General features: G+C 38.5%; 3 protein-coding genes across 4 annotated transcripts; 2 read left to right on the forward strand and 1 right to left on the reverse strand.

The window, feature by feature from the left end:
- The first annotated feature begins 1,308 nt into the window (after positions 1–1,308).
- LOC110054185 (uncharacterized) lies at positions 1,309–25,141 on the forward strand. Of its 2 annotated transcripts, XM_020760528.2 has the most exons (10): positions 1,309–1,527; positions 16,959–17,163; positions 17,779–18,057; positions 19,206–19,377; positions 20,103–20,319; positions 21,076–21,253; positions 22,441–22,573; positions 22,961–23,456; positions 23,895–24,184; positions 24,809–25,141. In XM_020760528.2, the coding sequence occupies exons 2-10, from the start codon at positions 16,965–16,967 to the stop codon at positions 24,993–24,995; spliced, it is 2,151 nt and encodes a 716-aa protein (XP_020616187.1). In that variant the 5' UTR covers positions 1,309–1,527; positions 16,959–16,964; the 3' UTR covers positions 24,996–25,141. The 2 variants fall into 2 exon arrangements, with proteins under 2 accessions (XP_020616187.1, XP_020616189.1); XM_020760530.2 differs by lacking the exon at positions 1,309–1,527 and having other exon boundaries at positions 16,883–17,163.
- Positions 10,929–13,273, reverse strand: LOC149118813 (uncharacterized; the record flags this gene model as incomplete). Its single annotated transcript, XM_089291393.1, has 1 exon — positions 10,929–13,273. A coding segment is annotated over one exon (1,782 nt), but the record flags the coding sequence as incomplete, so codon positions are not given.
- LOC149118814 (uncharacterized) lies at positions 13,276–15,084 on the forward strand (the record flags this gene model as incomplete). Its single annotated transcript, XM_089291451.1, has 1 exon — positions 13,276–15,084. A coding segment is annotated over one exon (1,809 nt), but the record flags the coding sequence as incomplete, so codon positions are not given.
- Positions 25,142–25,883: the final 742 nt, after the last annotated feature.

The following is a 25,883-nucleotide window of genomic DNA, read 5'->3' on the forward strand; positions in this document are numbered from 1 at the left end:
GATCTAACAACAATTCGAATTGATTCATGCTAAACTTTTAATTTGAGATCGAAAAACTTTATAATTTCTGCATACTGCCCACACGAACGAAGCAAGTCGTTGCCAAAATAATACTTCACTCTTTGATATTAGTACATTTTTCTACATTTTACACCGTTTTACATTTTTCACTTTTTCGTTTCGCATATATTTTTCATCTCCTGTTTTTACAGTTTCGTTTTTAAAGGCTTTAGGCAGAAGGCAGAAAGCTTATGACTTTGAAAATTCATAACCAGAGAACCCTTTTACACAATATGGCTCGGTAACACATCCATTTTTAATTAGCAAGTTGCGATCTCATTGCAAGCGCTGCAAGCGAAATTCATTGTTATTGAACATGATTGCAGGAACTGTAATTTGTATTCATGAGAACATTTAAGGTAATACAACATTTTTAAAAATTATTTTACCTCCAGGCACACTTGTTGTTTTGACATAGTATACGGCAATATTCAGAAGTGGCTTTTATCGATGGAGTTTTCTTTTACGATTTGTAGTTGTAATTTTTGATTCAACAGATTTAGTTACAGTCCTGCAGATATGAAAATGTTTGAAAAAAGGAGAGGTTGACCTGACAAATATTCTCGTTGTTGTTTATCAGCTCTGTCGGATTATTAGCAGTTTTAAAATACGTTGCAACAAAAAATGTTCTGAATATACTTGGTAATGCGTACCATGAGGCAACTAAAGCAACCCTTTTTCGCACCTTGATTTATCACTAATGAGATTTGTGTATAGGTTGCCACTAATGATCGATATTAAGCGTAGAAAGTGTGATAATATAAAATGAAGACAGATTTATTCGGTTAGTGATGGCTTATTTTATTTTTCTCTTACGTTGTTGGGATCGAAAGTTTATGTAATAGACATGTTTAACAAAGGTTTGCATGTTTACCTTTAACGGCACGAGTAAACAATACGGCAACTTGTAATTAAAAATATCCTGAAAAAAGTGATTTAAATTTTGCCTGTAAACGGAAGGATGCGAGTTCCCTCATCTAGTGTTTGTTTTGCTGTCTAAACGTACTTTGATTTTTTCTGTGTTGTACCCTAATGGAATTGTTACTTGTCTTGTTATTTTTCAGCCGTGTTTTGATCGTACAGTGAAATTCAATTTAATTACCTCCAACAGAATTCGAAATGCGGTTTAATCAACTTCAGAATTGTCATGTTTCAAGAAGTAGGGTCTGAAAATTAACACTATAAATCAGTGTCGTTTCTAAACAACAGGTCCTCCACAATTGTCTCTTGAATTGAAAGACGTGATTGCTGTCTCGCCGTAATTATGATATTGTTCTAATCAAGGGTATTGCCCATCACAAACTGCACCTTACTGGTCAATTTTTCTGCCAACCAAACGACAGCACTGACATAATAGACATATCACCTTTGAGACAATAAATAGCGAAAAAGGTAAAATTTCTGCCTGCATCTGTCGCCGACCTCTTTTTAAAAGGCAAGCAAGACTTCGGTGAGAGGGCGTCAATAGTAAGTTTTTTTTTTTCCGTACTAAATAAATAGCACGTCGTTAATGTTCTTTTTATCTCTTTTCTTTATTTGGTTCTCTGAATATTTTTAACGAGAAAGTACTTTTCATAATTATAAGTTCTGCTTGTATCTCGCTGGACAGGATTTTTTGACTGACCTGATTAATGCACTGTTGGTTGATTTTAAAACGACATCTGTCAGTTTGTGTGAAATCAGCTATGGTTGCGGATTAGAACCTCCCTGTTAAGTTTTGCTATTTTTTTGTCGATCTTCATGTTATTCTTTTCGGCTTTTTACGAAGTGTAATTATTTGTAGACTAGGCCCTATGAGGTCCTTAATTCCCCAGTAAAGGTCTATATACTGCCGAAACACATTGAAGACACAACGGTAGAAAAATAGTAATTCCTCATCTTAAATATAGTCATTTTCTTACTTTTTTATTTATGGCTTCAACTTTGGCAGCTATGATGATCACATTTTGTTGCATAAATTAAAAAAAAGTGGTAATGATAGTGTCAAGTAACAATCAAAAGAACCAAATTAAAAAAAGATAACGCTTTTTTAAAAGGATATTGATATTTTAATTTGGACTTGTGACACGTTTTGGACCTAAATACTGCCAGCATCCGGGACACTTGAAAAAGGTGGTTTGACGCCGCTGCAAGGGTAAATACAACTGCAACCATCTGATCTTTGGCTTACGTTATGAAAAACCGCGATTTACCTTAACAGGAGCCTTTCTTGGTAATGAATCAGCGCAACATAGCCACTCTTCTTTTAAACTCAGCTCACGATCCTTTTGAAACTTGGCGAAAAAAAATCTTTGGGGATGTTTTGACACAAGTTCCATTGCTATGCAACCCTTGGAAACAAGACTGCTCTGGGCGGTTAGCAATGTAAACATGTCTGTCAATCATAGCTGATATCGGAGAAGCAAAGCAAACAATTTTTGCACCAAGATGAATGAAGGCAGTTGAAGCGACCACTTTGATTGAAGCTCAGATGATGGAAAAGTTGCCTTGGCCAGACTTGAATGAAACCGCCATACAGTCAGTCCATCCCAATTAATTTAAAGGCCCGTTAATTTTTAAACTTCTTCATCCAATCAGAGAGAGCCCAAATCCTTAAACAAGTCCTTTTGTTATAAGTTGATGGTTAAACTTTTAACGGAAAGGTGGAAAAAACAGAGAATGCTCTCTTCGTCCACCCATACCAACGAAAATTTGTATTTCAGGCAAGTCTGGAGACAACACCTTCTCTATTCTTCTTTTGACTATTTGCTTTATTTTCGCTCATCTCTGTGTATTTTGCATGATGATTTTCAGTCTCACCGAACGCCTTTATTCTTCATCGAAAAACGTGATAGGTTTACTATAGCTCCCCTTTATTAAAGGTACGCTTGACAGACGCGTAAAGAGTGTTTCCACTTCACGTCATTACCCATAGTGCTGTTCCCAAGCAATAAAATTTCTCTCCATTGAGGAATAAATTCTTTCCTTATGCCGGGGAAACTTCTGAAAACACCATTGCCATCTTGCAAACAAACCGTGTTAGACAGTTTTCATGATTCTCAAGGCTGCGTTGTAACGAAACTGGTTGTATAAGAGGCTCTTCCCTATCCAAAACAGCAAGTATTCTGCCCTTGCAACCTAGAGAACATGAAATGTCTGCAGGACCGTTAAATCTAGCTGAAAATCTTTCCCCTGCATGACGTGAAAAAACGGATTCGTGAATTGCAGAGGACAATTTAAAACTACATAATGACTAACAAATAATTAGTGTTAGTAAAAGTTCAGGCCGGAGATTTGGGTAAATTTGTTTTGATCATGAACACACTTTTAGTTTTCTCAAACAATCATAGTCATCGAATTGCTAGTTTATTCTTCTTTAATTTTAGTTGCAATGTAAGACTAACAAAAAATAACTCCCAACAGATTTTGTTAACTGTGCAAGAAATTTAAAATTGAAAAGCAATTACTTCTTGGTCTATCGTTTTTGTCTGTAAAGTTCTATTGTTTTCATAAACTTTACTAGACAATTCGATTTCAAGCTCGAGATTCCAATCCTTGAGGCATAATATGATTGACTTATCTACTAGTCCCTAAAAACTTACACAACCAAGTTCACGTTTGTATAAATAATGACATAACGTCAAAAAAACAAAGAATTGGCCGTCATATTGCTAACAACTCGGCGCATACAGCTAGGCTATTCGCTAGCTGCAATAAAATAGATAGTGGGTTCCAGTACGAGAACCGCGTTATTTGTAATAGAACGCTAATGGATTTACACTAAAGACGGAGAGATGGTAATTTTGATTTTAATTGGCGTTTGTTTTTTTTTTTACTGCATTTTGATTGGCTGCTAAATAAGTTCGAATTTCGTTAACTTCAACAGCGACAAACAAGCAACGAAAAAGATATTTTATTTGAAACCAGCGAAGAAAAAAAGTCACAATTTCAAACAAATAATTTTGGACTCCACTGAAAAATCCCGCTTCAGTAACAAAAACAACTTCGAACCTTACAACAAAATATCTGTGACACTTTGAACGCGGCGACAAAAATAATTTGGCAGCAACCCGCCAGCAAGACCCAGCACGGAAAAACAACTCTCTCACTCACCACTCGCTGAAAGGATAGCCCCTTCTAGGCGTTCAGTCAGTTGGGCGCAGCGCGAAAAATGGCGAGGGAAAAAATAGGGAGAAGAGCAGCGAGAGAAGGCGAAAGAACGCCTGTGGGAAACTTAACAAAAACTCCTTCCGCCCACTTATAGACCGCCTACAGGGGCCCGTAACATGACCGCCGGCTTGTGGTTTTCAGTTGCCAACAATATAGAATGCAACTTAGCAACATGTCCCTCGAAAGCCAATACTTAAAGACTTAAAAACATATCTTGCAATGGATATGAGCCTAAACAAAGTATAAGCACATGGAAAGCGAAAGGTCGAGAGACCGAAAAGGTCGAAAGGAGAACGGCAAATGTACAAATGTCACGAACCGTGGCAGTTGTGTAGGCCCGGCAACCAAATTTTACACGTAATCTTGCACTTTAATTTTGCGGCTTCTTGCCGTTGCTGCAACTCCAATTTTGTTCATCTGTCCACTTGGTCTTTCATTAATGCCACGAAAGAAGAAACTCCGGGCCAGTCGTTGAGAGGTCTCTGACCACCGCCATATCGCATTTCTCATCTGCGTCAGTAACGCTGGAGTGTTGAAAAAAAACCTTTCAAAATTGACCAATCAGAGGGTATACCAGATCCTGGTATACCGGAACGACCCTTTGTTAAGTTTGCCCACAGGGGTTCTTTCGCTTCCTTTCGCGGCGCTTCTTTCTTTTTTCGCGCGTCGTTTTTCGCCCTGCGTCCCAACTAACTGAACGCCTGGAAGAGGCTACCTGAAAGGACGGAAGGGGCTTTAACTGTAAGTATCGTTTCACGCAGGGCTGTTTTCCTCTGGTGTTGGGAAAGTGTGAAAATACAGGAGATCAATTTATCATCACTTCTTACCAGCATCGTGTTAAATCTCCGAGATCAACTTGATATCATTACCTCTTGAGGTGGTCTAAGAGTATAAAATGCGTCCCGAACTCAAAACTTTGCACATTTTTTGGCCGACTTCAAGCCGGTTAAAAACGGCTTTTGAGATGGTGGATCTAGTTTAAGCGGGATTTATCTAGCGCGGAAAAGTCAGTAAACCACGAGTTTAAAAAAGTGTGGTTAAGAAAATTATAACCCGGGATTGACAAATTTGACTAATTTGATTGCGAAACGATCATAAATGACAAACTCTACGCTGAAATCCACGCCACATCCATGCAGACACATCCATGTATGGCAGTTTGAATACAAAATTTAAGTAACCAACATTTAATTTCTTCACATATCAAAACACCTTGACCGTAAAGGTCTTTGCAAATTCCTTATGTCTGCGAATATGTAAAGAAATGTGTGTGCTATTTTGAGCATAGTTACGTTCATAACGTCTGATAACTACGTCGCACTTCGTTGGGCTCAACACGCAGACTTTACAGCTTAAATGAGCCATATTATCAGCGGAAGCCTCTTCTCGCCCTAAAAAAGCCAAAAGTCCCTTGTATTGAGTAGAATAACAATATATTTCCGACGCCAGCAGTGAAACAACTTTGTCAGTGCCTCACTGCAGGACGTCGCTGCCGCAAGCAAATGTTTGGTTGGAGGGATAAATGGGGTATCGGAGATCGAGACAATAGGTCACCATCAATTCAACTGCTACGTGTTCCCCCGCAACTGGACTAAGGTCATAAGGATGTGGGACAATTTTCATGTTTTCCCGCTAAATACTGGTATTACAGACATAATAAGAGGGTATTGGAGTCGATTTTACCAGGAAAAATTTTGTTATAACTCGCCTTTTAGTACATAGTAATTGTGAAAATTTTAAGGTTTTTTTTAAAATAGAAAAGAGATAAAAGCCGGGACAAAATAATGTTGACACCTAGTTTCAAATGAAAATGTGTCCTGACAGAAGGTTTTCAAGTCAAAGCCTTCTTGTTTTTATTATCGTCCACAAGTATAAACTATTTTGTGGTTGCTGCAGTTCACCAAATAGCCGTGCAAGACGCCATCATTTATGTCTCGTGATAAGAACAAACTTAAACTTGCAAAAGAGGAGTCATCTTGGCAGCCCTGCTTTCATAGCAGGAAAATATGTTTGCTTTTGTCACAGTGGAAGTAATTAACAAAATATAATAAACTAAATTCAGATGAGAGTTTTGTTTGCTTCTTGTTCAGAAGATGAATTAAATTGAAGGTAAACTCCGGCAGACTTTTGCGTGTTTACATGAGACCGGTAAATTTGTTTACACAAGATATTTCTTGGTACTTGAAGTTGTTAATGTTTTGTTGATGACTTTGGTTCTCCTTTCTGGGCAGTTCCGTTGTGTTGGTTTTCTGTTTTGTTTTTTTTTATGTTGGTTTTTAGAAAATACAATCCACGAAATCTGTTTTCCGATGACAAACACTGATCATATACAATAAATAAAATAAACTATTATGTAATGTGTCGAATCAACCTGTGTAAATATAATATATCCGTCGGCAGACTGTCGGCACGCTTCTCCGCTGATCAGTGTCGCTAGCAAGAGGAAGTTCGATGATTTTACCCTTATTTATCGCTTAAAAAGCAGGATAAGTCCTCGCGAAAAACCGAAGGTAATTTTATTTTAGCGAGGAGTGCCTTTTCCAAACACCAACGAACATCTAGGATATGACCATGTGTCCCCTGCACCGTGAACGCTTCAGCGCTATCGAAGGTCGATAAGACTATGCGAGTGTTCCTGAGGAACTTTCGGGGCCTGTAGATAGGAAGTTAGAATACGGATGAAAAAGCTTACCGTAGTTCACCGTCGAGAACGCGGAAAATTGTCATCCATTCAAAATGCGATGCTTGACAGGAACACCTGCAAGTTTCCTTTTTATTCGATTTGATTAAGTTTTTTCGTAGAAACAATGACGTCTCGCACGATTTAGGGACGGAACATAATTTTTTTGGAGGAAGGGCGAGGCGGGGATTAGGCAAATTCTGGGGCATGGAATTTTTTTGCGTGAATTTTTTTGGTGGGAAATAGCTACTGCAAAAGATTTTTTTTACATAGATGATTGAAATAATGATAACAGAAAGTACTTGCTCGATTTTTGGTGGCTTCACAACACTACAAATTGGCAACGAGGATGGCGAATTCAGTGGAAAGAGCGTTGCCTCCGTTAGATTTGTCAAGTTCGTCTTCTCATGTCGCGAAACGTTGGCGACAGTGAAGACGATGCTGTTAGAAATTAAAGAAAGCTCAATTACTTCATTTTGCCGGCATGGAGGTCCAAGATATTTACAAAGACCTTCCTGACCCCGGAATGGTAAACGAAGAGGAGGAGGATGTGTATACAGTGTCTCTCCGAAAGCTGAATGTGCCATATGAGGGCTATGTTTTTCGCCAGCTTGCATCGACCCAAAGGTAGACCGCTGACAAATTCATGGTTCGTTTACGTAAACAAGCCCGCCACTGGTGATGTTGCATGATGTCGAGTTGAAAAACAAACAGCTGAAAGTCAATAACATTACCCTGGAAGCTGCACTGGATGAAGTTCGTAAGTGGAAAACCTCGCATGAGCAAGCAGCTCAAATTGTCACGCCAAAAGAAGAGCTCGAAGCGGACACTAATGTAGTCGAGGAAACTTTTGGGCAAGGATCCAAAGGCAAATTTGGCAAAACGTGTTTCCGTGACTGTGGTTAAGAGGGTCACTTTGCTCAAGACAAGAATTCTCCAGCTCGAGGTCGAAAGTGCAGTAAATGCATGGGTTAAATATGGTCACAATATTTGTAATCCAAAAGGATCAGTTGCTGCGTGGCACAGTAAACAGTTCAAAAATTGTAAATACGTTTCGGCCCTAGCCTTTCCTCAGTGCTAAATTGAGTTTTGATTGGGACACATCACACATATGTCAGCTGTTGCAAAGGTAGACAGGCCAATTTTTGTCGAGGGTCCATTCAAGCAGTCTGGTGACGATGACACATTTGCCCTTACTATAGGAGAACAGACATAAGCTTTGTCGACCTCTGCTGAGCCAGTTATTTCTGTTAGCATTGGTGAAGTCAGCAGCGATGTGTTGTTGATTGATTTAGGTTCACCTTGCAACGTAATTAGCGTGCATACTGTACATGAACTTAAACATCAGGGGCTTAAGATTGAGTTACGGCCCGGCAAAAAAAGTTGTTCGCTTATGGGGGGTCGAGAGCTTGAAGTTAAAGGCCGGTTTCAGTCGGAAGTTTCAGTGGCCAAAACAAAGATTGTGGTAGATTTCATTGTTTGGCAAAACAGAACGTTGTTTGTCATGTGGATCCCGCAGGAAGTCTCGGTACAGAGAACTGTAACACTGTTGATGAAACGTATTTTCAACGCGGCCAACAGACACGCATTTTTAGCGCGCAACAAGTTGACCTTTATGAGGAATGAGAATTGCAGTCGGCCCCAAGCTCTTCTCAAGATCGAGAGCGGCCAGTTTGTTGCATGAAGGAGACAAAGGAGAGGCTTAAAACAAAAGTGCGGCGGCCGGGAATGGATCGCGATGCAGAGAGAAGATGTGCGGATTGTCGCGGATGCCAGTTGGTTGCTAAGGATGTCCACCCTTGCCAGTGAAACCAGCATTGGTACCCAAACAACCACGAGAAGAAGTAGCTGTGGATCTCACGACTCCATTATCATCTGGAGAAAACCTGTTAGTTATTGTCGATTATTACAACCGGTGGACGGAGGTCGATATAATTCACACAACCTACAGATTAAAAAACCATCATTCGTTGCTTGGATATTCAATTCGCAAGATATGGATCACCTAGAGGTCTGCGTACCGACAATGGTTCAAACCTCGTAGACGGTGTATTTAAAAGAAATGGGGATTGAGCACCATTACACGACTCGGCTGGTGTGAGGTGACAGTAACCAACCTTGCCTATGGCATGAATAATATGAAGCAACAGGTGACATCTTCAGATATTTTTCTTATTCTTCTAAAATTGATTTTTCACTTAAGTGGCACCATTTTGTTTGGTCATATATAATGAACGTGTAGTATTGTCACGTGGGGAGAATCATCTTTCTTACAGCTGTGATAGCGCTACTGAAAATTGTTTCTTTAGTCCTTTGCTTTTAAAGATCCTTCAAATATCCATCTCCAAGAAGTCCCTACTCATTTAAACCTTACAGGTACGAAACACAATAGTGTTGCACGCTTGTAATCTTTTTTTACCACAGCAAATTCTACCGATTTTAGATTTTACTCAATGCATTTAAACACACGATCTAGAAAAGGAAACAATAAATGATTTCTCCATAATTAGGCCAGTGAACATAGACCACTAAAGTCTCTTTTCTCTCTCAGAAAGAATGTCTATATTATGCTAACCTAAACTTACTTTGTATAAAGCCATAATATCCATCAGTATTGATTTCAGACATATCAAGAGCTCTAATCTAGCAGATGTTTATGTATGCTCCTGTAACACCCCTGATCGGAAATCAAGAGCCAGAAGGGAAATAGCACATTCCTTGACTTTTTGGTTTCTGCATCAATCATTGTAACAAGGGGTAGGGCGGGAGGAGGGGGTTAACAATAAATTTGTCTCAGCAACCTGTAAACCTACTCGACGCAATGGTAAAGATACGACAAGACAAAAAGATTGGAAACAATTTAGTTTTATTTGGGAAAATACTGCAGCTGTTTGTCTGAAAAACGTTCTATGTTTAAGCTTAATTAAACTTACATTAAGCTTACTTTTAGTTGCCAGAGGATCCGCATCATTCGATATAAACATACCGTCGTCTTATGAGCTGTGCTTTCACGATCACGCTTAAAATCGCTGCATGCCAAACAAAAGATCAGCTTTTTCTAACTCTGCTGGTTCCTTTCCGCAAGACTTGCTTCAGGAAAATCACTTTCCTTCAGTAAAACTGGAGATGTAGACTTCTCCGCTTTACTTATCGCCATATTGGAGTTAGGGATTCTATCCTCACCAGCCTCGTTTTCATGCTCTGGTCTCTTTTCATGTAAACATGTGTACGAGAGGTGGCAATCTTTCAAACGCTTATTCTTAATTTGCATATTTTAAGATGGCGGACATTGAGAATTGTATTATTTGGGGAACGTCTTGTTTTACAACTTCAAAAGATGCAAGGAAATTAAACGGCAGAAAATTTGACCAATCCTTACACATGTCCCAAGAAATTTCCTAGTTGGATTCATTGCGTACCACGGGCGTTTTTGGCGCGTTTGTTTGAAATACCAACGAATCCATTTCAGAGCAGAAATGTAAAAAAAAAAAAAAAAAAAAAAAAAATATATATATATATATATATATATATATATATATATATATAAAACGGTTATAAAATGCCTCAAGCCAACAAAGAATGCCACTGCGTCAGGAGGATCAATGAAGATTCACAGTCCAAGCCTCACCGCAAAAGTGAATTTAAAAACGTTTGATAAAGCAAGGACGGACAACTTCTGACGGTAAAAAAAGTTAAAAAGTTAAAAATTTAATAGAAATTAACTTTTTAACTTTTTAACTTTTTTTACCGTCAGAAGTTGTCCGTCCTTGCTTTATCAAACGTTTATATATATATATATATATATATATATATATATATATATATATATATATATATATATAAAGTTAAGATGCTTCGAGCCAACAGGGATGCCACGCGCCAGAAGGATCCAAAAGGATTCGTAGTCCAAACCTCGAGTAATGAAATTTGTAGGCAATTGTGGAAAACGAGGACGGACAACTTCGAGCGAAAAAAAATATATATATACAGTAAAAAATCTAAGAAATCTAAAAAAAAAGTTTAAAAATTTAATAAAAATAAACGTTTCGGTCAAAGACCTTCATCAGTTGCAGTGCAAGTGAATAATAAATTACAATAACCTTAAATAAGTTTACAGTATAAAAAATGACATCATATTACAAAGATGATTACATAACAGGGCGTGGTAACACATGAAAACGAAAAAATTAACCAATGATAAACAATCGGTGATTACTAAGCGAGATACTATGACAATGCGGTACAAAACTCAAAAGACACAAACCAAATAAGAATAAATAATCGAATATAATACAAATAAGATTAATATCAAAAAAGTAACGCGATTCGTCGAGTCAGCCGAAAGTGTGAAGGGACCCGCGTGTAAAATATTCAATGTTCAAAAAAGGCGGTCCCAAAATCCCCAAACAAAGCCCTTGAAACTATGCCGCGGCAAGGCACAACAGGCGCCCTAAACAGGGCCCTTAAACAACAATAATGTAATAAATTCCCCGATGGGGGCCCCTGAGAAAACCTAGCGCTAACAAAGCTAACAAGATCCAAGGTCAGGGCCTTTGAACACCTGAACTAAGATAACCGCCAAATTTGCAAGTTATTTTTGCGCTAATTGTAGTTTATTCTTTTTTTCGAGTGGAATTCCTGACGTTTGTTCAAGCCAAAAGGTGCCAGAGAGAACAACTGTGCACTCCAATATGCCTCTTTAGTGATTAAAAGCTTTTCGATGTTACTTGTATTGTTTGCATTTATCTGCACTTGATCAATACACTGGAAAGAAAAGTCGTTTAAGTCGTGCGGTGTTCTGTTGAAATGCACCGCTACCTCACAAGTCTTTTTCTTGGTCAGCATAGCAGACTTGTGGTTGCGAAATCTAACTCTAAAATCTGTTGTTGTAGAGCCAATGTATTGTAAGTTACATTTCTTACACGAAGCCAAATAAATGATATTTTTTGAATCACAGGAAAGTTTCAATCGTATCTTATAGCTCTTGCCTGTTTGAAAACTTTGGAAAGAATTTGATTCAACAAAGTAGTTGCGACAGAGATCACATCTTGTTCTTTTGCATTTAAAGCAACCCTTAACCTCAACAACCTCTTCAACCTTAGTGTTAGAGCCATAACGAGATGGCGCTAACAACTCCTTAAGGTTTTTAGATCTTCGAAAAGAGGCTATGATGGAATTTGGCGGAAAAAATTCTTTTAATTTGGGGTTGGATTCCAAAATACCTAGGTGTTTTCTGATGATGCGACCAACATCAGGTAAATTTGGATTAAATGTTGTTACAAATGGAAACAATTTCTTCTCAGCTTTGGCACGAGTTCTAAGTAAGTCAGTTCTAGATGTAGTTAAGGCTTTAGAAAATTGATCTTCCACTAGTTTTGTGGGATAACCCTGATTGACTAGATAACCCTTGTATTCAGTTGTTCTCTCGGCAAGAAATGCTTGTTCAGAGCAGTTTCTCTGTAACCTAGTTGCTATGCCATAAGGGATAGCCTTGAATACGTGTTTGGGGTGAGCACTTGATGGTGGAAGATACAAGTGGCCATCAGTTGGCTTTGAATAAACGTCTGTCTGGATGAAACCCCCGATGAGATGTAAAGTTAAATCTAGCACGTGAAGCTCGCGTTCAGAAAAAACTAATTCAAATTTAATGGTAGGATATAGGGAATTTATAAAGTCAGTAAACTCATGCAGTGCAGGAAGGCCTTGTTGCCAGAGATCAAAAACATCGTCACGGTATCGCCACCATAAAGTCGGCTTTATGGGGCCAGAAAATTTAGCTTGATAATCTATTTCCCCCATGGCAAGATCCGCGTAACTACAGGCGTTCTTTGGGCCCATGGCTGTGCCATGAATTTGTAGGAAAAAGTTTTCCTTAAAAACCGAGTGATTGCTCTTCAAACAAATTTCTACTGCTTCTAAAATGCAATTAGTGGATGGAAGCTGGTTTTCTCTGGCATTCAGTGCCTTCTTTACTGCAGTAAGACCGAGTTGATTATCTATGTTAGGGAACATTGACACAACATCCCAAGAAACTAAAAGGGTGCCTTCGGGAAAAGGGCCACTCCTGTTAAGATCCTCAATTCTATTAAGTAAATCGGTCGTATCCTTGATGAAAGATGGCAACTTACGAGCCAACGGTTGCAAGTAAAATTCACTGAAGGCTGAAAGATTTTCTATGGCCGTACCACAACACGATGTGATAAGCCTGAGTGGATTCCCTGCTTTGTGGGTTTTAATATTACCGAAGGCGACCCCTGGTTTGGCTTTTTTGTTAATTATCCAATTAGCTAATTGGTCTGAAATTTCACCTTTTCTGACCCATTTGTTGCACCAACTTTCAACTACAGCCAAATGCCTATATGTAGGATCTTCCTGTAAGGATTTATAACCAGCTTCATAACCAGCTCCATTATAAATCCTTACAGGAAGATCCTACATATAGGCATTTGGCTGTAGTTGAAAGTTGGTGCAACAAATGGGTCAGAAAAGGTGAAATTTCAGACCAATTAGCTAATTGGATAATTAACAAAAAAGCCAAACCAGGGGTCGCCTTCGGTAATATTAAAACCCACAAAGCAGGGAATCCACTCAGGCTTATCACATCGTGTTGTGGTACGGCCATAGAAAATCTTTCAGCCTTCAGTGAATTTTACTTGCAACCGTTGGCTCGTAAGTTGCCATCTTTCATCAAGGATACGACCGATTTACTTAATAGAATTGAGGATCTTAACAGGAGTGGCCCTTTTCCCGAAGGCACCCTTTTAGTTTCTTGGGATGTTGTGTCAATGTTCCCTAACATAGATAATCAACTCGGTCTTACTGCAGTAAAGAAGGCACTGAATGCCAGAGAAAACCAGCTTCCATCCACTAATTGCATTTTAGAAGCAGTAGAAATTTGTTTGAAGAGCAATCACTCGGTTTTTAAGGAAAACTTTTTCCTACAAATTCATGGCACAGCCATGGGCCCAAAGAACGCCTGTAGTTACGCGGATCTTGCCATGGGGGAAATAGATTATCAAGCTAAATTTTCTGGCCCCATAAAGCCGACTTTATGGTGGCGATACCGTGACGATGTTTTTGATCTCTGGCAACAAGGCCTTCCTGCACTGCATGAGTTTACTGACTTTATAAATTCCCTATATCCTACCATTAAATTTGAATTAGTTTTTTCTGAACGCGAGCTTCACGTGCTAGATTTAACTTTACATCTCATCGGGGGTTTCATCCAGACAGACGTTTATTCAAAGCCAACTGATGGCCACTTGTATCTTCCACCATCAAGTGCTCACCCCAAACACGTATTCAAGGCTATCCCTTATGGCATAGCAACTAGGTTACAGAGAAACTGCTCTGAACAAGCATTTCTTGCCGAGAGAACAACTGAATACAAGGGTTATCTAGTCAATCAGGGTTATCCCACAAAACTAGTGGAAGATCAATTTTCTAAAGCCTTAACTACATCTAGAACTGACTTACTTAGAACTCGTGCCAAAGCTGAGAAGAAATTGTTTCCATTTGTAACAACATTTAATCCAAATTTACCTGATGTTGGTCGCATCATCAGAAAACACCTAGGTATTTTGGAATCCAACCCCAAATTAAAAGAATTTTTTCCGCCAAATTCCATCATAGCCTCTTTTCGAAGATCTAAAAACCTTAAGGAGTTGTTAGCGCCATCTCGTTATGGCTCTAACACTAAGGTTGAAGAGGTTGTTGAGGTTAAGGGTTGCTTTAAATGCAAAAGAACAAGATGTGATCTCTGTCGCAACTACTTTGTTGAATCAAATTCTTTCCAAAGTTTTCAAACAGGCAAGAGCTATAAGATACGATTGAAACTTTCCTGTGATTCAAAAAATATCATTTATTTGGCTTCGTGTAAGAAATGTAACTTACAATACATTGGCTCTACAACAACAGATTTTAGAGTTAGATTTCGCAACCACAAGTCTGCTATGCTGACCAAGAAAAAGACTTGTGAGGTAGCGGTGCATTTCAACAGAACACCGCACGACTTAAACGACTTTTCTTTCCAGTGTATTGATCAAGTGCAGATAAATGCAAACAATACAAGTAACATCGAAAAGCTTTTAATCACTAAAGAGGCATATTGGAGTGCACAGTTGTTCTCTCTGGCACCTTTTGGCTTGAACAAACGTCAGGAATTCCACTCGAAAAAAAGAACTACTATTTTTTAGCGCAAAAATAACTTGCAAATTTGGCGGTTATCTTAGTTCAGGTGTTCAAAGGCCCTGACCTTGGATCTTGTTAGCTTTGTTAGCGCTAGGTTTTCTCAGGGGCCCCCATCGGGGAATTTATTACATTTATTGTTGTTTAAGGGCCCTGTTTAGGGCGCCTGTTGTGCCTTGCCGCGGCATAGTTTCAAGGGCTTTGTTTGGGGATTTTGGGACCGCCTTTTTTGAACATTGAATATTTTACACGCGGGTCCCTTCACACTTTCGGCTGACTCGACGAATCGCGTTACTTTTTTGATATTAATCTTATTTGTATTATATTCGATTATTTATTCTTATTTGGTTTGTGTCTTTTGAGTTTTGTACCGCATTGTCATAGTATCTCGCTTAGTAATCACCGATTGTTTATCATTGGTTAATTTTTTCGTTTTCATGTGTTACCACGCCCTGTTATGTAATCATCTTTGTAATATGATGTCATTTTTTATACTGTAAACTTATTTAAGGTTATTGTAATTTATTATTCACTTGCACTGCAACTGATGAAGGTCTTTGACCGAAACGTTTATTTTTATTAAATTTTTAAACTTTTTTTTTAGATTTCTTAGATTTTTTACTGTATATATATATTTTTTCGCTCGAAGTTGTCCGTCCTCGTTTTCCACAATTGCCTATATATATATATATATATATATATATATATATATATATATATATATATATATATATATATATTATTTGTTTGTTAGGAAAGATGACGAGACGATTTTGCTGTCATTCAATTGCAGAAGCATCAATAAAAAAATGACAATAAAAATAACAATAAAAATATTTGTGTAGCGCCAAATCCAAAGATTGTCCATGTCGCTTTACATTAAATATTATCAAAAATCTAAAAGAAGGGAGAAAAATGGGAAAAAAGGTAATAGGAAAAAACTTAGTTAAAATTGTAAGACATTTAAACATATTTATCATATAAAAATTAAAAGAGTTAAAAAGCTTGTTAAAAAAGATGTGTTTTTTTTAAATGTCTTTTAAAACTGTCAATGGTGCAGCAACAACAAACGTTCTCTCGCCATAAGTCTTTTGTCTCGCTTTCGGGCTCGCCAGATGGTGTTGAGAAGACGAACGGATGTTTGTGTCCGTTGAGAGGTGTGATAATTAAGTAAGTCACTGATGTTGCAAGGCGCTGTTCCAGTATCAGACAAGTAGTATTAGTGCGGAACTGAGTTAAAACTTGTGATGAGCTGACTCGGCAACGCCACAAATTATGAAAATACCGTTAACTGTTTCAAGTGTATTTCTTTTAAGCAAGCGAGAATTTTAATTTAATAAACGAACTTCGTTGTCATGGGTATGGGACTAAGGTCTATCAATGTACAAAGTATAGGCGAAATTGAATTTTGAGCTTTGTCCGCGATTTCTTCGATTCCTACTGACATTTACTCTTAGGTATTAGAGAAGACAAAGCAGCTTAATTTAGTATTGACTTAATTTTTGTTAGCTGCGAAGAAAAAGACTATTATCGTGTCCTTTCGGTTGGAAAGTAAATTCGTTGCAAATTAACTATAACACAACTATTTCAGAACCAAAGATTAACCTTATTAGTGATAGTTCACACAACATATCTCAATTCAAAAATGATCTTGCTTAGCAAATTGGCATTGTAATGGCAACGCCAAAACTTGTACTCTGATTGGCTAATATTGCCTTCAAACAACACACCTACTCAACTTGTTTGAATTTGAACAAAAACTGCGTCACAGCTGCGCACCTTTCCTATAATCAATTCTTGTTATGTTATAAAACAATACAGTAACACTCCCAATATCTAACTTTTGGTCGCATTTATTTCCCTTTGTCACTTCACTTCACAGAACAAAATGCAGCAACTTCTTGCTATGCTTGGGAAGCTCGTTCAAGCTCTCCTTCAGAAACTACCTTACTGGTGGAAGTTACCGACTGTTTTGATGATTTTTTACCAGTTTCAACAACGAGATTACCTCATGAACAACAACTTATTCGATGGCTACCCTTGCGAAGTCACTGGACCTAAGCAAGATTGCCAGGACCCCGTCATTGGTAAATATATCAGGAACGTAAAAGCTTTAAGTAAAATTCGAACACAGTACCAAGAGTCAAATCAAAGGGTGGGCTTTCAATAATTATTGTGAATTAAGATTAATGTTTATAAGCTTGTTTGCGTTCCACAGTGCCCAACGCCTAATCCGGCAGGGATTTTTACCTTGACCAAAATTTACAGGACTGTAAATGTAAAATTCATTAGTATTAGTATTAGCTGCCGACGCCGGTCTTGGCGATATCATTAAAGACAAAACCGTACAATTTTATTTCGCAATACAAAGCCCTTCTTTTGTAATCTTTCAGTCAGAATAGCTGTTCATTTTCTACCATTTCAACCTACTGCTATCGACGTTTTGAATTTACAATATCTTTAAGACTAAGTCAGACGTGAGCTTCTCCAATTCTCGGTAAACATCTCACCAGTGTTTTGCACCAGGCCACTATATCGCGCAGTCGTGGGATTCAAAGCATGCTACTAACTAATTCAGACTAGTTGCATGTACTACCTTCGCCGATTAAGATGATCATGTGACTTATTATTATCCAGTTTTCTGAAATGAATTGCACTCAGTTGACTAATATTACAATTTCGGGACATAATTTTCATTGCAGGTCACGTGTCTTTGGGCTGCTTCTTCAACAAGAAGTGTTCACCGCTGTCCTATTTGTATGAAAAAGACGGGCTCACGAGGGACGAGTGTGTGCAGCATTGTAAAGACAACAGATACCCGTATGCAGGTTTTGACCACTGCCGCAAATGTTTCTGCGGTACTAATTTCATGACATACGCTCAAATCAATTCGAACGATTGTAAATCGAAGTCAAAGTCAAGGTGTAAGAAAATCAAACGTGGATGTGAAGCTTCTTCGCACATTGAACTCTTCAGAACAAGTAAGAGTTATAGCAAAACGTACAAGTACATTCGCAATTGTGTCCTCACTTTTCTGCAAAGCTACTTTCTTTACTTACAGTAGGTCAGTTTCATGTTTCCATTGGGGGACAGAGTTAAATCTGCATCGCTGTGCTTACATGAACTTTGGGCGTTAGCTGACGTTACCATTTTTAATGACTGAGCAAATGCCATCAACCTTTCTGATTTTGTCAAATTGACCGTTGTTCTAGACTCCAACGCTGACGCTCTTTGGGTTCATCACACTGAATCTTCCTAAAATAGAGTGACGAGCTCAAAGGCTAGCTCTGACGATATTTTTACATCGGCATGGTTATTTTTTAGTTTAAATTTTTTTCGATTTGTAATGAAAATTTTACACTTCGTGCGGCAACTTTAAATTTTAAGACAATTTAGTATTGTTGTACTGGCCGGGTTTTGATTACTTTTGGTACATGTAGTTTCCTGGGAAAATTCAGTAATTTAAGATGACGGCTGTTGGGAAATCCTTCTGAATTATTTTTTCAAAAAATTTTGATCGACTTATGAAATGGTTTTAGGGTGCATTTTATACCACAAGATTGAGAACGATAGAATTGTCGAAATAAATCAAGCCCTCGTCAAGTTCGTCAAATCAGTGACAGGAATAAAGTCATCATTTTTCTCGCAGTACCTTTCAACATAGCTGAATTCGAAAAACCTTGCTAACCAAACATTTTCTCTCAAAACAATGATTATTGCGTGAAAAATATTTCACAGTGTCTTTAACATAGTAAATAAAGGGGAATTATGAAGCCCGGCAAACATCAAAGGAAGAAACAAAAATGACATGATCTATATTGGAAGGTCCACGACCGTGCACCAATCATTTGTTTTACGGTCATACGCTATACATAAATTACGAAACCGAAACGTTTCTATATCAGTGGTTTGTTCCTCAGCCCGAAGTGAAGAACTATTGTATTTTGTGCACGGTCAAGGCCAAAAAATGGAACAGGAACATACAACAAAGAAGTTTGTTGAGTTCCATAGCCATTCCCCTCTATTAACTATGTCTTAATTGAACTTAGGTCGACAACAGGTAAAATTCTACACCGCGGGACCAAGTGATTGTAAAGCTATAATTGTGAATATGACTCTTTTAACACAGTGTTCTGTACCGAACAAATGACGAAAACGAGAACTCATGACGGAACATGCAACGATCTGAATCAACCAGCGTCTGGAAGCAGGTTCTATCGGTTTGGACGAAATGTAAACCGCACCAAGACATTTGAGGACAAGAAACTTTTGGAACCATGCCCTAGGGAGTTAAGCAGAAGGTGAGTTTGAAAACAGAGAAAAATCACGTGCCCTGATCGATCTTTTAGATAAGTCAAATCAATTAATCCGTCCCCCTCACATTTGTTCATGTGCAGACAGTACTTCGTTAACGGACCGATGTACTAATGATGACCACTTGAACTTGAACTTTGAACTTAAATTCTATTTTTTTTTCTTACATACAATTTCTTACCCTCGCAACTAGTTCCAGAACTAATCAAAGCGGGGGCATAATAAGAGTCCTAGCTGGAACTGGAATATACATTTGCATGCGTAAGACGAGGGCGCTGGAATTATAACTAATTGGAATGTGAGGTGCATCTTTCAGAGTAAGGAACAGAGATCAAATAAAAAGTGTGGCTGAACCCATGAAATTGGTGGAATAGATATCGGAAAGATGAGCAAGCATTAATTGTTATAGCAATCCAAACTTCACGCTCAAAAATCCTCATGTAGTTGTTACAATTTAGTATAAGACCTGGAGTGGCAGGAAGGTACTTATGTCTCGAGAGCATTAGGAAACAGAAGCTGCCACTGCAGTAATCACGGTTATGAGGTGTTGTTTTATGATGACAACAAAGCACGCTAATGCTTGTACTTGATTCAATCGACTCTCTAATTTCATTGTTTTCTTTTTTTGCTATATTGTCGCATAAAGAGCTCCTTTTAATGTGATCATGTGTTTTGTTTTTTCCTAAAAAAAAATGGTTTTCTTGGATCTCAGATTGATGACAAGGGATCAGTTTATTCCAGTTAAGCAGCTAAACCTGTTAGCTGCAGGCTGGATCCAGTTCCAGTTACACGACTGGTTTGACCATGGTCCAGTTGATACTTCACGTCGAATAGACATAGACCTTGACAAAGATGATCCTGTCTATGGAGAACACCACGGGAAGATGTCAATTCCACGAACTAAACCGGACAACTGCCCGAGCAATTCGGTACAAAGAGAACTAAGTGCTTGTCTTTTTTCTTCTCATTCAGTAGAATGTAATACAAGCGATAGTAGTATTCCCAATATTTCTTGGAAAATCCCTTTAAACTTGAAATTAAAGGTTAAGGAAGGCGCTCACTGTCTTTTTTTATTCATAGACGATGTCGCTCAGTGCTGAAATAAAAGAAAAATGACAAAAAATTTTTTTTACACAGGACCTGCATTGATAGCAGTTTTTTTCCTTAAAACTGATGCAGCCATCCTGTATAAATATATTTTAATTATTATTATTATTGTTAATTATTACGTTTTTGTTAGCTTCAAACGAGAATCTATTTTCATTTGATTCATTTACAACAGAGACCATGGGATGTGTTATTTTGTCACGAGCATACGAAACAGATTTCTCAGGATCCCATGACCTCCGTTATCTCTGATCTTAAATGATTTAAAAATCTTTGTGTATGATAAAACTATGGAAGTTTATATACGAAAGCTTACTCTCGAATTTTTGAGACATTGGGCGACAAAACCGACCGCTAAGCATTTGTCGCAAAATCACCCTGAAAATTAGGCCCGATTTCCACCGCTCTCTCGCTACCGATCTATGTTCCACCCCGAGAAGAGTTCGGGAGAGCAGCGCGGACTCGTTTCCCGAACAGCAGCTGGGACTTGAGCCAAGCTGAATATCGAAAACTGCCTATTGTAAGAAATTCTGATGATGTAACTCCGCCCTAAAAATGTATTATTTTCCGCTCAACAGAAGGACACCCCTGCCACCTTTCAGAATGATGTCACCCACTGGTGGGATAGCTCACAGCTGTATGGAAGTGATGAACAAACTAGTGCTAAGCTGCGCAGCTTCCAAAATGGAAAAATGAAAGTTTCAGATAAAGATGGTTTGCTTCCAGTAGATAACAAAACTGGCATTGACCAAACTGGTGAGTTCGGACTGGTATACTATAACGTTTGCCCCATCAGAAATAATGCGTGGAATTTATTTAACAAATAAAGAAGCTTGAGCCGTGTAATACACTCTGATAAAACACGACGGGCGCATTTGAGAACACGAGGGAAATATGGAAGACACGAGCCGCAGGCGAGTGTTTTCTACATTTCTCGAGTGTTCTCAAATGTCCAGAGTGTTCTATCACAGTGTAATACACGACTTAGGCCTCTTCATTTGCTTTATGATATAGATTTTACACGCGCAAAACAAATAAAACACGCTTTTTTCTGTATTCTATACTCTGATAAAACATGGGTTTTTGACCAATCAGAGCGCTCGCAGGGTCCTATCTATATTACAAATGCTAATAATAGTATGTAGCATATTTCATGGCAAATAAAAAAGATCAAGGGTGCCAAAAAGAAATCTATGGCACGGCTATTCCTGTAAGGGAGTATCCTCTTAAGGTTAAAATTATTCGGATCACGCTTAGAACATGATATCGTTGATCAGTGCCTGTAAACTACCTTGTTCATTATAGCTTGCAAGTGCATTGACCTTTATCAAGAGATCAAAGTCTCTTACCTCTATCTTGATATTCATACTTTTCAGTTATATTCTCGAGACAGTCCTAGAGGATTGGTTTGACGGCTCGGTGCATGTGCAAGCTATATTAAACGTTACCCGTGTTTATAAATTGATTGCTTATAAAGGAATCGAAAGGGAGCTGAAATCACTTTTCTGGTAAATTGTCTTTTAATTTTAAATGTCGCATTTAGAAAAAAAAACGAAATTTCTCATTGGAATTCCTTTTGTATATTCTCACTGCTATGCAAAACTCAGTTTCACTGTTAATGAGACAATCAGATGCGAGTAGCTAGATAATCTCGTGCGTCTGTCCAAAATAAACCTTCCCGACAAATAATAAACTCGATATTCGATGCTAAATTCGCCACTTTCTATTAAAATTCATTGACATCTTCCGTATTTGGGAATCAGTCATTCTGTTACGTTTGCACCAAGTATATTTCAGTAGTTTAATAAGAAAGGGGGATAAGTGTTTTATGCATGCACACCCCATAACTTGCACATGGGCGGAGCCGTTAAACCTCACAGCGACTTCTTAACATGTCATCTTCTTGTTAATTCAGTTTACCCTGGACTAACTTGTTTTTTCAGGTTTCAACAACAATTGGTGGGTTGGTCTTAGCCTCGTGCATAATATATTCACCCGTGAACACAACTCCATTTGTGATATGCTGAGGACTTATTATCCTGAGTGGCAAGACCAGAAGCTGTATGACACAGCCAGGTATTTAAATGCCAAGATGGAGTTGTTGGCTCTTGCAATTTTGGGAGTTTTTGACGACCAAAAGATAATATCATGATAAAACGGAATAACCGTATGTCGATGTAAGCAGTGAGGGCGCAAGGACCTAGGCCTGGGTGAATGTATTATATCAGTCAAATAACAGCAGCAATATGAAACACCATAGCATCAAATAATTACTTTGGTAGTATTGGTGACAAATGAATGATTGTGAAAGAGATTATAGCCACAAACTGCCTCTAGTCTTATGAATGTTGATCTGAAGGATGTGTTCCTTGCAAAAGTTTATCTGTGGACAAATATATGTTTGCAGTCTGAAGAAATCCTTCTTTAGCAGCTGATGCTTTTTCTGTCTTTTTTCCTGTGCAGGTTAATCAACACGGCCGTGATTATGAAGATTCACACAGTGGAATGGACCCCAGCCATTCTAAATAACAGTGCTTTGCGGGCCGGCGTACGCGTAAATTTTGGTCTCAGTCCTGGAAAAGAAGTATTTGATTGGCTGGCGGCTCATAACATCAGCGTCAGCGCGAGCAGTGGAATACTGAAGCCAATCGTGGGATCTCCAGCGGACTTCAATGGCGTCCCTTTCTCTCTGACTGAAGAATTCGTTTCAGTTTATCGTATGCATCCACTACTTCCTGATGATTTACATATTCGCTCGTTTTCGACTGGTCAGAAGACAGGCAAATCGTACTCTTTGCCAGAGTATTCTTTCGGCAAGGCCAGAAACGTCATGACTCAAAATACTCTTGATGACATTGTGTATACGTTCGGTGTGGAGCACCCTGGAGCGTTAACTCTTCATAATTACCCAAAAGCCCTGATGAACCTACAGCTACCGAAACACCAACAGAAAGGGGAGGTGAGAAAGACATGATCAAACTAGCTGTTGTTCAATCCAAAGCTGAGAATCAAATGAATTTTATTTTGGCTCACATAAATTAAAACCACTCCCCCACAGTGGTATAGGGACCCTGACTTCGATCCTAACAAGCTCAGTCTTTTCTAGACCTTCAGCGCGCGTTTAACACCGATTAAAAGTCATTTTATTTTGCCAGGGCTTTAAGGAAGAGTTCTGTATATTCGAATTTTTGAGAGCCTCAGAAATATCATAGAAAGTAGTGCTCGACGAAAGGCAGACACTAATTACGAACTGGAGAGGCATTATGAAGTAGAGAACGCTTGCGATGCCGGGATAGCAATACTTGAAACTATATTATCAGTCTGTGAGTAAGTTTGTAAGAGTGTAATCTAAAATTTATTGTTGTTTCTAATCTTCATTCACCCTTTTACCATTCAGACAATTGACCTTGCAACTATTGACATTTTACGCGACCGTGAGCGTGGAATCCCGCGATATAACGAGTTTAGACGGTTGACCAGGCTCAAACCAGTGGAGTCCTTTGAAAAGCTCACACCAAACAGAAAACACTCAGATTTACTGAAAGACTTGTACGACGACGACATCGAGAAATTAGACCTGCTGATTGGCTGTCTAGCGGAAGAGCCTCGACCTGATGGGTACGGATTTGGTGAAACGGCATTCAACATATTTGTTCTTATGGCCAGCCGGAGACTGAAAACCGATCGGTTAGTGAAAGTCATCTTTCAATTTCATTCTTGACGTTTGTTGATTATGCACAATTTGAGTAAGTTTTAAAGCAGGAACTTGGATTAAATGGGCTTAATTAATTGACCTGTCAAGACAAAAGACCGTTCTAACTGACACACTGATAGCTACTGATATGACCGACTATCCAAGTTTAAGTCCTAGTCCGTTCTAGTTGTTTTTCAATTATATTCTGTAGTATATGATTAAAACTACTAAAGGAACATAAAAGGGGAGGAATACCACTTTCAAGGAAAAGGGTCTCAGTGTTCAGTGTGATTAAAATGTCGAACTACTCAGTGAAATATAATCTGCAATAAGTCGACAATCGTGCAGTGTCATTTTGTTGCACAAAGAAAAACAAATTGAAGGTACTTTTGCTACAACCAGAGTGTATACAGGTAACCAAAGTTGCCACGGCAATGTTGGATATTAATATTATAAACACTACCCCGGTGAGAGTTTGTAAGAGCTTATCAGAAAATGAGGTGGGTATGAGCTGTCTCAACTTTGAGTACCAAGACAGAAATATGTGGATAGGGACTGGGGATCAGGTACTGCGTGTCCAAGTATACGATAATGACAATTTTAATTTACTACCCCAGGTTTATGACCGATGACTTTACCAGTGATATTTACACACCCGAGGGTTTGAAGTGGATTCAAGACACAGACATGAGCAATGTGCTTATCCGTGCTTTTCCTGACATCCAATGGCTCAGCGGTGTTTTAGCAAATACCAACAATGCATTTTTCCCTTGGCCAGTTCCCGGCGGGGATATCGCTGGATAACGCCTCGGAGTTTTAGAAAGTTTGCTGTCAATTTTTATCGGTACAAACATCATCGGCGCTTCTTTGTGTTAGTTTGAGGTAGACAGTGGTTGTCAAAATCTGACTTTGTGGAGGGAAAAAATTAAAAAAAATGCCATGACTATCAATTGAACTGTGTGTTGATCATGCGTGTTTTTCACTTCATTCCGGTCGTTTGGTTATTTCTTGTTGTCAAGGAAAAATCACTGAGCGTAGAATTGATCTTGAAGAAAAAGTGAGTTATTAAAATCAAGTTTAGTTGCTATTTGCTTAACTGACTACTTCCATGTAAACATGAAATGTCTCATGAAAAAGTTATCTTTACGAGTGACTGGATTCGAGTTCCACCGTCCCACTCCACTTTCTTTCACGGTTTTTCTTTTTTTTTTTTTTGTGGTTTTGTTGACCTTTTAATGGCCTTTCTATGCAATGGAAAAGTCTCCTCCTCGACGTCGAGGATGGTCTCACACTTAATCTGGTGATTATGAGAAACTGAAAACAGATGACGTCACGAGCAGCTCGAGAACTATGGTCTTTCGGCCGGGATTTTAAGTCAGCGGTCTCCTCGATTATTAGATTAGCAGTGATTTTGGTAATTCTGACTGAGAAAATTACAAATCATGGCGATTAAAGGATATTTGCCGATATTTGTTTTATCATGATATCGCTGACGTATCATTAGAGCAGCAACCTTAAAGGCTCATCTCAAACACGATTCAATTTGAGCGCCTAAGCGGCCTCGCTGCTCGTTTTCGCGGCGCTACACTGGCTAATTCATAAGGTGAACCCATATTTGTCGGCCAGTAAATTCAGCAAAGAGACATCATTGATTCATCAGAAATAGATTTATGCTTTGAAAATAGAGAGTCC

The sequence above is a fragment of the Orbicella faveolata genome, unplaced genomic scaffold (assembly GCF_042242905.1).
Source record: "Orbicella faveolata isolate gen_17 unplaced genomic scaffold, um_ofav_v1 contig_1, whole genome shotgun sequence".
Taxonomy (NCBI): domain Eukaryota; kingdom Metazoa; phylum Cnidaria; class Anthozoa; order Scleractinia; family Merulinidae; genus Orbicella; species Orbicella faveolata.